The 14,965-nt window shown below is 41.7% G+C and overlaps 1 protein-coding gene across 6 annotated transcripts in view; it reads right to left on the bottom strand.

The window, feature by feature from the left end:
- The window catches only part of Poc1b (POC1 centriolar protein B), a 121,831-nt gene that overhangs the window by 87,573 nt on the left and 19,293 nt on the right, over positions 1-14,965 (bottom strand). For all 6 annotated transcript variants that reach the window (XM_008824017.3, XM_029559141.1, XM_008824025.3 and 3 more), the window contains one exon: positions 10,836-11,015. In XM_008824017.3, the coding sequence (XP_008822239.1) occupies positions 10,836-11,015 (180 nt within the window). The remainder of the gene's footprint in view (positions 1-10,835; positions 11,016-14,965) is intronic.

Below are 14,965 nucleotides of genomic sequence, written 5' to 3'. Positions count from 1 at the left end.
ATTCTTTTACACCTAAAGAGTTGCTATTTCATACCCACACGTTTCAAATCACAAATGTCTTAATAAATACACAATTAAAAAATTTAAGAAATACAAACACATTTTGAAGTCCTGAATCTCATTATTCAAGCACAATCAGTTAACGTTTTGTGTGGAATGGGGACTTTATTATTGTCCACTTAGCCAATTATAATTATGAGTTGTGAATTTTGCTAACCCTTATAAACATTGTTTCATGCCTTAACTTTTATTCATTTTTAATATTTTATGTGTATGGGTAATTTGCCTGCATGTATGTAAATGCACCAGTGTATGCAATGTCTGCAGAGGCCAGAAGAGAGTATCAGATCCTTTGGAACTGGAGTTACAGATAGTTGTTAGCTGTCATGTGGGTGCTGGGAACCAAAGTAGGGTCCTCCAGGAGAGCAGTCAGTGCTCTTAACCACTGAGCTCCCTCTCCAGTCCCCTCATGTCATAACTTTTATATATTCCTATTTAAATGGCTACATAATAAACTAAATTTATTTAGCTTTAAGATTTATTTTAGATTTAAAAATTTTATTTAGTTTTTAAAATTGGGAATTTGGAAAGTTGGTTATTTTCAATTTTACAAAATATATCTTTTTTTCTTTTTAAAATTTTTGTGGTGGTTGTTTTATTAGTTTCTCGATTGTTTGTTTGAGACAGGGTTTCACAATGTAGCCCATGCTGGCCTCAAACTCACCATGGAGCACAGGCTGGCCTGAATCTTTCAATCCCATTCCCTCAGTCTCCCTAATGCTGGGAGACAGTGTGCTCCACCACACCTAGCAAAGTAATTTTTTTTTCTTTTAATTTTATTTTATGTGTATGAGTATTTTGCCTGCATGTTAAGTGCACACATGCATACAATACCCATGGGGCCAGAGGAGGGCATCAGATCCCCTGAAATTGGTGTTATGGCCGATTATTAGCCACCATGTGGGTGCTGGGAACCAAACATGGGTCCTCTGCAAGAACAGCCAGTGCTCTTAACTGCTGCAACATTTCTCCAGCCCCATATTATTTTTGAATTTTTTTTCGGTCTTTTTTCCAGATAGGGTCTCCCTGTAACCCCAACTGGCCTGGAACTTGCTATATAGACAGGCTGGCCTTTAACTCCCAGAGATCTGCCTACCTCTGCCTCTGTCTCCTGAGTGCTGAGATAAAGGCATGTACCACCATCCTCAGCTTACTTTTTAACTTTTAATTATGTGTATTTATCTGTGTCCGTGTGAGGGTTTGTACATAAGAATACAAGTGCCCTTGGAGGTCAGAAGGGGCCATTAGATCCCCTGGAGCTGGAGTTACAGGTGGTTGTGAGCCACCCAAGATGGGTGCTGTGACTCAGGTCTTCTAGAGGAGCAGTGCATGTTCTTAACTGCTGAGCCATCTCTCCGGCCCTTCAATACTCTTTATGAAATGTCAACACAATCTGTATGATGAAAACTTAAGCTATGTTTAGGCATACAGTAAAAAGATCATACAACATATATTAAAGCAAAATTTTACCTAGAGACTAAATAAATGTTGGAATTAGCAGACAAGGACTGTAAAATAATTATTAAAAATATTTTCAGAATTTTTGTTTTTCAAAGTCAGGGTTTCCCTATGTTTCCCAGGCTGGTCTTAAATTCCTGACCTCAAGGGACCCTCCTACCTCAGCCTCTGGAGTCGCTGGGAATACTACTACTGTGCTTGCCTCATGTTCAAGGATTTAAAGGAAAAGAGAGGAACTATGAGTGAACAAATGAGGAATTTTACCAGAGAAATGGGTGGATATGCTAACCAGCATACTTGACACTGCACAAGAAAAGACCATGAACTTCAAGAGATTGAGTCTGAGAAAGTATTCCAGAGGGCATTAGAATGTGTATTAGTTACTTTTCTGTTGCTGTGCTAAAACACCATGGACAAAGCAACTTACATAAGAGTTTATTTGGACTTACAGTTCCAGAGAGAAAGTCCACAGAGTTGGAGAAAATATGGTGGCAGGAGGCAGCAGGAGCAGGAAAACAGAGCTCACATCTTCAAACACATGCAGGAATCAGAGAGTGAATAGGAAGTGGGGCAATGTTATAAACCAAATTTTGTCCCCAGTGATATACTTCCTTCAGCAAGGCCATACCTCCTGAACCTCTACAAATAGGACCACCAACCGGGGACCAAGTGTTCCAATATTTGAGCCTATAGGGGACATTCTCATTCAAATACCACTGCATATAAGGGCTGGGGTCAGGGGAACCTATACTCCATGTGGGAGGACACAGTTGAATTTGCTAGGAACCCCAATGAAAAAACACAAAAGGTAATGGTCTCTATGTATTTAATTATTTTCCCATCACTGACACCAAATATCTGACAAGCAGCAACTTAAGGGAGGAAAGATTCATTTTGGCTCATGGTTTGAGAGTATCCAACATGTCGTGGTGAGGAAGGCATAGTGGCAAGAACAGCTTGTGGCTGTGGCAGCAAGAACACGAGGCTGCTTGCTCACATTGTAGTAGACCAGGAAGCAGAAAAGCAGAATGCCAGAGCTCAGCTGGCTTTCTCCATTTCCTCCTTTCACTCAGCCCAAGATCCCAGCCCATGGGGATCCACCACATTCAAAGTGAATTATCCCACCTCAGTTAATCCTCTCTGGAAAAGCCTTCAGAGACACACTCAAAGGTATGTCCCATCACTGGCTTAGATGTTTCTTAATGCAGTTAATCTGACACTCAAAATTAGCCATCACCTCTACCCAAGAATGGGAAGGCACTAATTTCCTGCCTTGGACAGTAAAGGTTCAGGCTCTCCAGTTTTTGGGCTCAAGACTTATTCCAATGGCCCCTCACCAGGAGTGCAGGCTTCTAGTCCCAAACAGTAAGTTACACCATCTTTACCTGGTTCTGAGGCTTTTGCATTTGGACTGAGCCACATTATCAGAATCTTAGGGGCTTCAGCCTGCAGACAACCAGTCATGGGACTTCTCAGCTGCCACAGTCACATAAGCTGAGTCCCAATGTATCGCCTCTCATATATCAATACACAGAACCCATTGGTTCTATTTTTCCAGAGAACCCTGATAGACCACAGTAAGTTATATCCTCAAAAGCTGTGATTATACAACCCAGCAAAAACATCCTTTCTAGATGTCAAACAAGAAGCTGAGAGAATGACCAGGAGAATGGCACTATAGGAAATAGTAAATGATATTTTTCATGCTCAAGAAATGACACCAGATTGAAACTTGGACCTACACAAATGAATGAAGAATGTTGGAACTGGCAAATAAAAGAAAGAAAAGATAGTTTTTCTAATTTTATTTGAGAGAAAACTGGATACTTAATAATTTCTGGGCTTTTATCATATGTAAGTAAAATTATCAAGAAATGGGTCAATGGAGGTATATTTTGTAATTCTAACATTATGTTTAAAATGTCATATAATTAATTCTAAATTGTGTTAAGGATACATAGTACAACTTTTAGAGGTTGCTAGTGAACACAAAAATAACAGAGTAAATCTAAAAAGCCAATAAAAGAGAAAAAAAAAAGAGATACTAAGAAATATTCAACCCCAAAGAAAAGCACAGGAAATAAGTAAATGGGACAAACAGAACAGGGCAAAGCAGTGGAATCCCAGGACCAGTCACATAATTTAAATGGACTATGAACTGCCGTGAGAAAGCAGAGGTTGCAGCTGGGTGCACTGGTCCATGCCTATAATCCTAGCAGTTGGCAGACTGAGGCTGGAGAATCATGAATTTGAGGCCAGACTGGCTATAAATCAAGATCCTGTTTCAAAACAAAACAAAACAAAAAATAATGCAGAAATTGTAGGCACAGCTACTTAGAAAGTTACCCTTTGACAATTAAAAGCAGAAAAATTGTTAAATAGAGGATACTGACTATCTTAATAGTAATCTCCTAAATCATATACAAATATATGTAATGACTTTTGAGTCTCACCTAAAAATGACTAGGAAGAAGAAAGGGAATGTAAGGGCAATTAATAGTTGATATTAACTGACACTTCATATTCATTAATCCTCACAATGATTGTATGAGGGAAATACCTCTATTGTATCTATTTTATGGGGGAGCAGATGAGGGCCAGAAAGGTTAAGTTACATGCCCAGGATCACATGCTTACTAGTGAACTCATCCTCAACTACTCTGTGCTGCATCTCTGCTGAAACTAGTCAACTGTACTGCATTACTGGAAGATTCTATGTCCACAGAGAGAAGGTGCTCAGCAACAGCAAGAGGCTGAGTAGTAGCAGCCCACGTCTGCATCCTGGCTACAGGAAGAGAGTACCTGAGTAGCAGAGCCGACAGTGCAGTTTCCCCGGCAGGGACGTATATGAGGAGAGGCTGGGCCATCCCACCCACCACCTGAATGAGAAAATTACTCATTGTGATCTTCCCAACAAACTCCCCTTGCTCTAGTTCCAGGGTTCATTAAACAGCCTTCTGCATATTATTCTGACTTTGTTGGCAAAGTAAGAAGGCCTTTGCTAAGGCATGCAACAGTTCCAGGCCTTGTGGCAGTTAACAGTGTTATTATAAATAAGTAGGCTGGCATCTGGCTTACATTTCAGTCTCTGCTAAATTTATTAAACATGACTCAGTTCCTGCTGACTTCTCTCACCTCTGGGCAGAGACTGAAAACAAGACCTCAAGTCCTGCAGACCTTTTAAGTACTGCATTAGGATGATCTCATCAAAGCTATGTTCTCAAAGAAGATGGACAAATAGTCTGGGAGATCTGGGACTCAGTGGCCAACTAGATATTCCTGTTACTTTTTTGTTCTAACTAGTAAGATGAGCCAAGGAGATAGATTAAAATAAGTGTATAAAAAGAATCTGTAAGCATGGTGGAGCACACATATACGGAAAGTTTCCAAGAAATGAAATTCTTATTCATTAAATTTAATCAAATTATCTATTAAAGAATACTTCTCCAGGGAGGCCTCTGTAATTTCATATGAGTCACTCCAAACAATAAGAAAACAAGTGATTCTTAAACAGTTCCTTAGAACTGCAAGATAAAGGTATTCCATTAAGAACAGGTGTGTGATTAGGCGGCTTTGTCAGTCTGAGCAAGAGTCAGTCAACCAAAGGTACAAGGAAGAGGTGGAGCCGCATACATGTTGTGCTTAGCAGGCATGTATAATATTCTTGAGTTTGCTATTAAAGGCCTACAAAAATAACTGAGCTAAGAAAACCCATAAATACTCCCACCAAAGTTACCTGAGCATGAAGATTAGCACCTGCCTACTCTTGAATCATACCCCCACATTTCTGGGTAATTCTTCTGTGCTCTCCTCACCTCATAGAGACAGTGATCTCACACATGATCCAGACTGTCTCAAATGTCCACTCTCTAGGTACCCATAACACTAGCTCCTTCTACTAAGTCAGACCTTGGCTCCAGTATCAGCCTGGCAGATGCATCTTCCCCAGTCTCTGTGTGAAAGAGCACCTTACAACCCACCATGCTCTTCCTTGTTCGTATTCTCTCCCTCAAGCACTGCCAGTAAGATATTTGTCTGTCTCCCCATGGTAGAAGAGGCTCTACCAGAGCAGGAATTTTATCTGTTTTAGTCTCTCTCAGATCCATGGAATTTAGAACACTGCCTGGCAAAAAAAGCATGAATCAAATACTTATAATCAAAGTCTGACAAAGAGGCCTGTGCTGACAGACAGACCTAAACAGTGTGACATGGTGGCATCAAGGACCTTGCCAGGGTTGGCCTGGGAGAGCGAGGAACCCTTTGGAGGAAGAGATGCAGAACAGGATCAGAGAGGAAGGCTGGAAACAGGGGCACCCTGGGGTGAAAAGCAGTATGTGCAGAGACTCAGGAAAGTCAGCTGCACGCCTGAGGAGTCTTGCACAGCTATAGGAAGATGAATAAATGGTGAAAGGAAGAAAGGGACAGACTGTCATAGGAGGGCAGAGCACACATGCCAGGCAGTCACTGAGTAGCAAAGTTCAGGAACAGCATCGACAGGTTTGGTTTTTGCAGAAGGTGTATGTGTGTGTGTGAATCCATAGGAGGGAGAACATTTAAAAGATGACTTCAATAGGTTCCACAAGAGCCAATGATACTAAAATAAGGCAGCAGGATTGGGCACGAAGACAAAACAGGTGTACGACTGGAAACTAAGGGTCTACTTTCCTAGAATTCTGCTTCTGCTTTAGCATCACTTCCACGGAAGCACCTTATTTGAGGAGGAGAAAAGCAAAGGGGAGTGCTTTCAGTGTTCTCCTCCCCCTCTTCCCTTCTCTCTCTCTTTCTTTCTGGCATGGGTAACCAGAAAGCAGACCATGCTGTATCTCCTAGTTCTCCTCACCTCTGAATCAGAATTATTTAGGTCAGATCTTTATCCTTAGTAGCTACAGGCTTGAACCTAAAATGAAGGAAGCTGGACCATTCCAAGACCCACTCCTATAGGAGATGCTTTGTCCCACTGGCCAGCTTGACCTGCTCCACAGAGCCCACAGCACACATTGAGAGATGAAGGAACTCCCTTGGGGGAGAGACACTGCTACTGTGAGAAAACAGGAGTACGTGCCAGGCAGTCAGAAGCTTGGTGCTCCACCGAGGTCCTCTTTCCCACTGACAAGCATTTTCTGAAGCTCCTCCCTGAATCCAATTTGTTTTCTGACTGCACGGCTGGAGAAAGGTGGTCTAATGGCAATGCTCAATCCCAACACCAGTCCACAGAGAGGCCTCCCTAGCCCAGTTTCCGAGAGGCTGTGATCAAGGAACTAGTTTGCTCAAGGGCAACAATGTGGCAAAGGTAGGCACAGAAATACTGGACCATCCTGTCCCATTCCACCGCCTGTTCTAACCAAAGCTGGATAATAAATGCTTCCCAGGGCACACCAGGTCCCCTCTGCCCTCTTCCCACCTGAAAATATACTGTGGCCTCCTCTTCCTCTTCCTTTCCCTCAGCTCTGGACTTGGAATGTCTCTCTTGACATTTTTTTCCTCTTGACTTGTCATCACATAAATCCAGTTGAATGCCTCACTCATATATTTCCTCATTATCTTGTGTGTCATTTTCCTAGAAGACACACTATTTTATAATAATTTGGTTTCTAATGTATTTCTGATAAACTAAGTTTCTTGAGGTCAAGGTGACTGTTTCAGTCTACACACTTAACACAGAGATGTGGGACATGGTGAGGTTAAGGTTATTGAAAAATGTTTTAAAGATCAAAATTTTATATCATGGTGACTTTTCATAATTTCTTTTGTTATCTTTAAAAACATATATGAAAAGGAATGAAATAAATACAATGAATGAAATGCCTCTTAGAATTTACTTCTAAGAAAAAACTTCTCTTAGATGAACATGATAGTATTCCTTCTTTTTGTCAGAAGACCAGAACACTAGCCACCATCATTCCATTAATACGTCAGCAGCAGGAAACTCAGGATAAGCCTCTTGCTTATGACCAAGCTCCTTAGGGAGAAATGTTTCTTTTGCCAAATGTGCCCACAGCTGGCTCAGAGTGGAGGCAGAATGACTTCTCAGAACCCACCTGTCCTAGTTTGCTTTCTGTTGCTGTGATAAATACCACAACCAAAAGCAACTTGAGGAGAAAAGTCTATTTGGCTTCCATTTCCGATAACAGTCCATCACTGAGGGAGGTCAGGGCAGACACTGTGGAGGAAAGCTGCTTACTGGCTTGTTCCCAGGCTCACACCCAGCTGTTTTTCTTATATAGTCCAGGCCTCCTGCCCAGGGAGGATACATCCACCCACAGTGGGCTGGACCCTCTTACGTCAATTAGCAAACAAGACAATGTCCCCCAGACATGCCAACCAGCCAATCTGATGAAGGAAATTCCTCAACTGAGATTCCTGTTTCTCAGGTGTGTCAAATTGACAACATCCACCACCCTGATGCCTATGCTTCTCTGTATGTTCTCTGATTCCTATTTTATATATTTCATAAATACAGATGATTTTCTCATCCTGTTTAGATCATCATAGATGTCATTGCCTTATGAAAGAAGCAATTGTCACCTCAAGTTAGTTTAAGGATTTTAGAAGATGTCCAGTGATGGTGATGGTGATGATGATGGCAAAGATGTAATAATTCCTTTGTGAGCAGCACTAATCTAAATGCTATCCACATATTTACTCATTGGAATACCATAACAACCGATATGGCAGGATACAAATATCATCATCATCCTAATGATACAGGTAAGAACTGAGACAGTGAGAAGGAAGTTAACTTCCCCCAAAGATCACACAACTAAAAAAGTCACAGGCTAGGACTTCAACCTACATATTCTGGTCTACATTGCATGTTCTTAACCATGTAAGTATACAGAGAGAAATGATACTAGGATGGCTAGAGCCAAAAAGTACCTGGGTGCTTTCGAAGAACACAATTATTTATTAAAGTATAACTTTACATCTTTTTATTCTCATTAGACTCATTACCATAGATTATAATCAACACTCTTTGAGTAACAGTATCCCATTGAAAGACCACACAACAGTGAAAAGTGTGGGCTGTCAGGCTAGTCAGCTATACTCAAATTCCCACTCCAGTGCAACGTGGTTGACCACAGGGCCCACAGTTTCTTTAGTGAGCATGCCTATGCCACACCCTTTCTGTGAAGGGTCCTCCAACGCCACGCTAAAACATGGGGTGTGGGTGTGAGTTTACTCCTGACCAGGGCAACCATCTCCACCAGGGACCTGATTTGGCCTGAAGGAACTACAGTATTTCACCCCAGGTAAAGGGATGGACACAGGACCTCACAGGGCCCGAGTCACCCATGGCCCTTTGCTAACTGAAACAGGGAGGCATATTTCCTTGGCATTCTCAAAGCTGTGAGGATTTAGGCTTGAAGCTGGCAGTAGTCTCAGTACCAGCGTATCAAAGAATGAAGCCAACCTAGGCACAGACTGGTATCGGCTGTCCCCTGCCCAAGTCAATGTTAGCAAGAAGAGCCAATGAATCACTGTAGAGGGAGAAAATGAATGAAGCTGGGTGTCTGTTACTTTCAACCAGACAAGTCCAAGCTTTAACTCTCTGCAACCCTCTTTCTTCATGGGGAAAGTAAAACAGGCCTTCCTTCTCAAGCAGAGAATCCAGTCCTGCCTCACCCTGCTTGGCCTCAGTAGCCTTCTGGGACCTTGGCACAAGCCTCTATGAACCCCTTCACTCTTGTATCTTTCATTCCTGCAAAACCAATACCTTGCTGACAACAATGCCAAGTTCTGCTGCCAGCTGAAAATGTAGTGTAGCTCCCTTGGACTAAAGCTGTAGTGGCTGCTTTGTGCCTAGGTGGTTGTTTCCCAACAGTGAACTCCTTCATCCACATTCCTAGTTCAGCATCTCTCCTCAAATGAATTTTCAGTTTTATAACATGCAGCCTTCAATGGGTGGTGTCTTCCCCTCAGGGCACCTCTCCTATTTTTCCACTCAAGACAGTCAGTTTTCTCTTTAATGGTGCGCATTTGTTTTTAAGCAATTGCAGATGCTTTGTCTGTAGTCTCCTGGTTTGCAGCTTTCAACTTGCTCACTCACCTTTCCTCCCCAAGCTTCACATTTTTCTTGTATTTTGGTTTTCTCTCAGTGTAGATCTGATAAGATCATGGAGCAGTTAGCCATGACACACACCTGAAAGATATAGTGCCCTGAATTTCCTCTCACAAACAAATCAATGCATTTACTTTTTAATTCAGTTTCATTCACGTTCTCAGGACTGGCAGAATGCTGCCAGATCTGTTTGGAATTCAAATGGCCTACAGCTTATACAGCCTTTCCAATAGAGTCCTGTTCCCCTCTGAAACTTGTTTTCTCTATGAATCTAAACTCCCAGCAGAATGGTCTATTAAGCTCTCTTACAGCATTTGAGGACTCTTCTACCCAAAGTTTTAAATGTTTCTATATTTCTCCTTCCAAAGGTCTATAAACCACATGGTCAGGATTATCACCAATTTTCTGTATTAGTTACTTTTCTCATTGCTTTGACAAAATACTTGGCAAAAGTAAGTTAAGGAAGGACTGGTTTATTCTGGCTCACAGTTAAGGGAATGGTTGATCCTGGAAGGGAAGTCATGGTGGCAGGATGAGGCAGCTGGTCACATTGTCCATATTGAGGAAGCAGAGAATTATGAATGTTGGTGCTTGGCCTACATTCTCCTTTTATTCAGTCCAGGAACTGAGCCCATGGAATGGTGTGGCCTGTAACTAGAGTGAGTCTTTTCACCTTAATTAACTGAAACTAGAAATTCTCTTTTATAGCCATTCCCAGAGGTTTGTCTCCTAGGTGAGTCTAGAACCCTGCCAAGCTGACAACACTAATCATCATCACACAGCACATTTCCCACTCCATTAATAAGTGAGCTGGAGAAAGCAGTATGTTCTAGTGGCATTTCTTCTCATCCTGGGCCTTGACCTCACCCTGGTGTTGCTCTGTCTTCTCCTACTCTGCTTCCATCATTTGCTTCTTGCTTTTTCTTGAACAGCCACCAGATTCCCACCTCCTTTCACAAATCTCAAACCTTATTCCCCACTTCCTTTAGGTCTTTGCTCAAGGACAGACTTCTCTGTAAGGCAGTCCCTGAACACTGTTTAAAATCACAGACTTCATACTGTCGTGTATTCTAAAATTGTCTGTCTCAACAAGGGGTTTGACTGCTTTGTCTATGATTGATCCCAACACATAGCAATCACAGAATCAACATTTCCTCAGTGAATGGATGAACATGCCCTTAATCCCTTTTCTGGAGGTGAAGGGGTCTGATAGGGGCTGTGGTAGTAAACTATCACATGAAGACCCTTTTGCACTTACTTGGCACAGTGTACCCAGTGTGTGTGTCGGTACAAGGAGTACATGAAGCGCTGGTGGTACATGTTCCAAACTTTGATGGATTTGTCTTCGGAAGCTGTGACTAGAAACTGGCCATCACCTGAAAAGTCCACACTTCGAACTGGAGCGGTATGAGCTTTAAATTCTGAGGACTTCCCTTTCCTGGAAATAAACAGTTTAATATTAATAAATTACTTGATTTTAATATTTAATCACAACACATATTTCAAAACATAAATGGCTTGATGCTTGCAAAACCCTGAAAAAGTCTGAGAAGGTGAGAAGGCCACGCTGTACCATATTCCTCAATACCATTCCATACTGGTTTGGTTCATGAAAGTCACACCTGATACTTAACAAGAAACATGCTGGTTGTCCCCACCCTCGAAAAAAACATTTGCTGCTTTTGTCTTAATGGGAAGCTAGGAAATTAATATTTGGGACCAATCTCTACACTGCACTTTAGGTTCCTTTAGAAATAGCAATCTGGGGCTGGAGAGATGGCTCAGTGGTTAAGAACATTGGTTGTTCTTTCAGAAGACCTGGGTTGCACTTGCATACATGCAGAAAATACAGTCACACACATAAAATTTAAAAAAAAGAGAGATGGCTCAGTGGTTAAGAACATTGGTTGTTCTTTCAGAAGACCTGGGTTCGAATCCCAGCACCCACATGGCAGCTAACAACTGTCTGTAACTCCAGTTCTAGGGGATCTGACAGCCTCTTCTGTCCTCCATGGGCAATGCATGACAGTGGTGCACTTACCTACATGCAGGCCATACACGCATACAAATAAAAAAAATAAATAAATAAACAAAAATAAATAGCAATCTGTAGCTTAAAGAAGTTTCAATCAAGAAAAGTTAAGATTAAGTGAATGTCTTCAAGGTGATGTTTTAAAACTGTTTGGAACTCTGTGGACTGATGGGCTGGGCTAGGAGGACGAGGATCCTCTGCATCTGAGAATGTCTCTAGGTAATCTCTCTCTCCCCTTTTCCTGGAGTTTATACTGACAACCAGAACTGAGGACATGGTGTGTACCTACTGCCTTGCCAGCCTCATGGACCCAATTGTACACTCACAAGCAGAACAGAGGAAAAATGCTTTGTAACTTCACACACATATTTTTTCTTGGTTAGGGAAAGAGAAAAGATGATAGAGAGGTGGTGCAAATAATGTGAGGTATTTGAGGTAAAGCAGCAGAAAATGTGTTAAAACAGAAGTGGATTGGCAACTTTCTCTTGAGAAGCCCTCACTCACACCTGGGTATGTACTACCTTTTTTCCTAAGCACCTCTCTTCTATTAAGTCCATGTTAAAAATCTCTTAATAAACTTCAGCTCTGCTTCATTAAAAGAAGCAAGCTAAATGGTGTCAGAGTTCCAAGGTGAACACAGGGAAACTGTTCCAGAGTTCTTAGTTCTCAAGGCATTATCATTTATACTATAATCAGAACTTGGTCATTTTTCCATTTAGAAAATGCCTTTCCTACTAGTATATAGTGAAAATTGCCACAATGTTTGAAAAAGATCAGCCAACAGAATGTAGCCAGGTATAGACATCTGTCTTAGCTTCTCTAATGTTCACACCGACATCCATGCACCTGTACCACATCCGGTATTTGCTTAGTTGGTTGGAACAACATCCACCTGTCTACAAGTCGGAGCCTGGAAGTCACAAGTGGTTCTTCCTCCTTGCTCTCCTCCCACATACAGTAAGTCAATAAACCCCGTGGCTCCCCCTTCCTCCACATCCTCTGAATACCTCCCTAGTTTCTATCTCAGTGCTGCTTGCCTTCAAGCACAAGATCCCCAACATCCTCCACCTGGATCATTGCAAAAGCCTCTTAACCAGCCTCCCTGCTCTAATCCTTTATACCTCCCTCCACTTACCTACATATGGTGCTTATCATTTTGCTGAAAAGGTAATACCAAACATAAATCCCAGTGTAAATGTGTCACTGGCTCCCTTAACAACGCCCCAAGTTCTTTGGCAGGACATCCTGCCAGTGAGCTAAACTTTGAACCTTAGAGCAGTCACAGTGCTGCAAACACACCTGTGCCTCTATACTTACTTAGGATAATTATTTCCCATCTGCAGAGCCTGACCAAACCACACCAGCTCAAAACTGCTCCCGGATCTGCTAGAAGGATCTGACTTTGCATCTTATCATGACTATAATAAAACAGTCTTCTTTCTCTCCTAAGAAGTGTTCTGAGGACAGGAAGGGTCTATTTATTTCTCTAAGACCAACATTTAACATGTGTCAGGTATACAGAAACAGTTCAATACTGTCTGTTGAACTTCACTGGGAAGAATCAATACGTTAAAGCTTCTTAAATACAATCTGGCTTGCCCTTCCAGTGGCCCATAAAGCACAAAGGTGACTTTATCATTGATTTCCATTATCTGGCATATGATAATACATCTGTAATAATAGAAATTAGTATGAAAATTTAGGCAGGAATATTCAGGGACAACTTTAGTGAGTTTTCAAAGGAAAGTTGTGAGTAGAAATAGGGAGTGCAGCCGGGCCTGCATTCATTCAGGCATAAGTCTTAGAGACAACAAAGACAAGAATTGTCATCTGCTGAGACCAGACGCCTAGAGCCAGCCAGTCAGCCCCACGAAAACCTGCCCCGGTGCTCAGTGCTGCACTCCTTGAAGACCATTGTACTACTCAGCTTGTGCTCTTCCTGAGGGCCTTCTCTTGGCTGCAGGCTGGCCTACACTGGATCCTGTCTCCACAGGAAGCACAGCAGAAGGCAAGGCAGGAGTGCTCTGGTGCTCCATGTTTGCTGGGTTGGTCCTCACTAGTTGTGATTCCTTTTGAATCTGGACTGGTTCTCTGGCTTATCCTGATGAGATATGACAATGCAGATTGTGGCAGGCCTAGTCGATAAAAGGTCCAGCAGCTCTGGCTCTGAAAATCCTGGAACCCATATGAATGTCTAGGCTATCATACTGGAAGAGAAGGCATAAGGACACCAAGGTCCCAGGCACCAGCCTTATGAGGGACTTATGCAGTGATAGATAATTAACCACTGACATATCAATACCCTATTGCCATGATCCACCATTACACTGGCCCACCATGATATTATTTAGAAAGAGAAACCAGGCTGCACAAACACTATGCAGATATCTATGACAAGCTAATGATTCATGGTTTTAGCTCACCTATCTTACACATTTTGTTTCCTGACATTTCCTTGAATCAGAAATAGGAGACAGGCTATGTGATTAAACCACAAACTAGACTTAAATTCCCAAAGCTGAGGATGTCAAAGCGCGCTTCTCCTCTTAAACTCCAAACCAATCTCTTCCTCCTCTGAGTCTCCCTTCCACATTAGCATCGAAACATGTCAGTTCTCTTCAACAGTTTCTAACTTCTCTCAGGATAATATTCAAATTTCTCAAAACAAGGTTTCCTTTGGGTAGTGGCAGATAGTGCCTGGGCCTATCTGTTCAAACACAACAAAACAAATCATGCCACAATAGAGTCAAGGGAAATATCCATGTTCCTATCTTCTGACAGGATGCAGAGAATGACAGGACATATGGGATTTGTTCTAAAAATACTCCATGGGGGGGTAGATATATGATATGAAGACGTCAGAACATTGGTAACTGCTGAGGCTGCTGGTAAGTACAAGTAGGGAAGTTGTGCTATTCATTTTTCATGTTTGAAATTTTATATAATTAAATTTTAAAACTTAAAAGAATCATGACTCCATAATTGTTTAAGATAAGACTATCAGCTGGGGTTTGAAGAGTCTCTCTCATGTTTTGATTGTTAGCCTTAGCCTTTAACAGCTGTACCATCTCTCCAGCCCAAAGAGTCTCTTATAGAAAGCATTGTTATAACAAGATATTACCTTAGCAAATGCAATGACATATATATTTTTTTGCAGAAATTTTATTCAACAAGAAAATTCTAGCACTCCCAAATAACAATTAAAGAATAATCCAAGTACAAGAGAGCTCAGCAGGGTTCCCAGGCTCCCTATAAAGACCCATGAATGAGCACTAGGAGGCTAATAAAACTAAACTTTTGATACATGCCACTGTATTTCTTTCTGGTAAGAAAAAACTCTTACATCAGACTTACAA

This window comes from Nannospalax galili, unplaced genomic scaffold (genome assembly GCF_000622305.1).
Source record: "Nannospalax galili isolate Female #2095 unplaced genomic scaffold, S.galili_v1.0 scaffold191, whole genome shotgun sequence".
Lineage (NCBI taxonomy): Eukaryota > Metazoa > Chordata > Mammalia > Rodentia > Spalacidae > Nannospalax > Nannospalax galili.
Note: the sequence above shows the minus strand (reverse complement) of the source record. Positions and strands in the feature narration are given on the sequence as shown.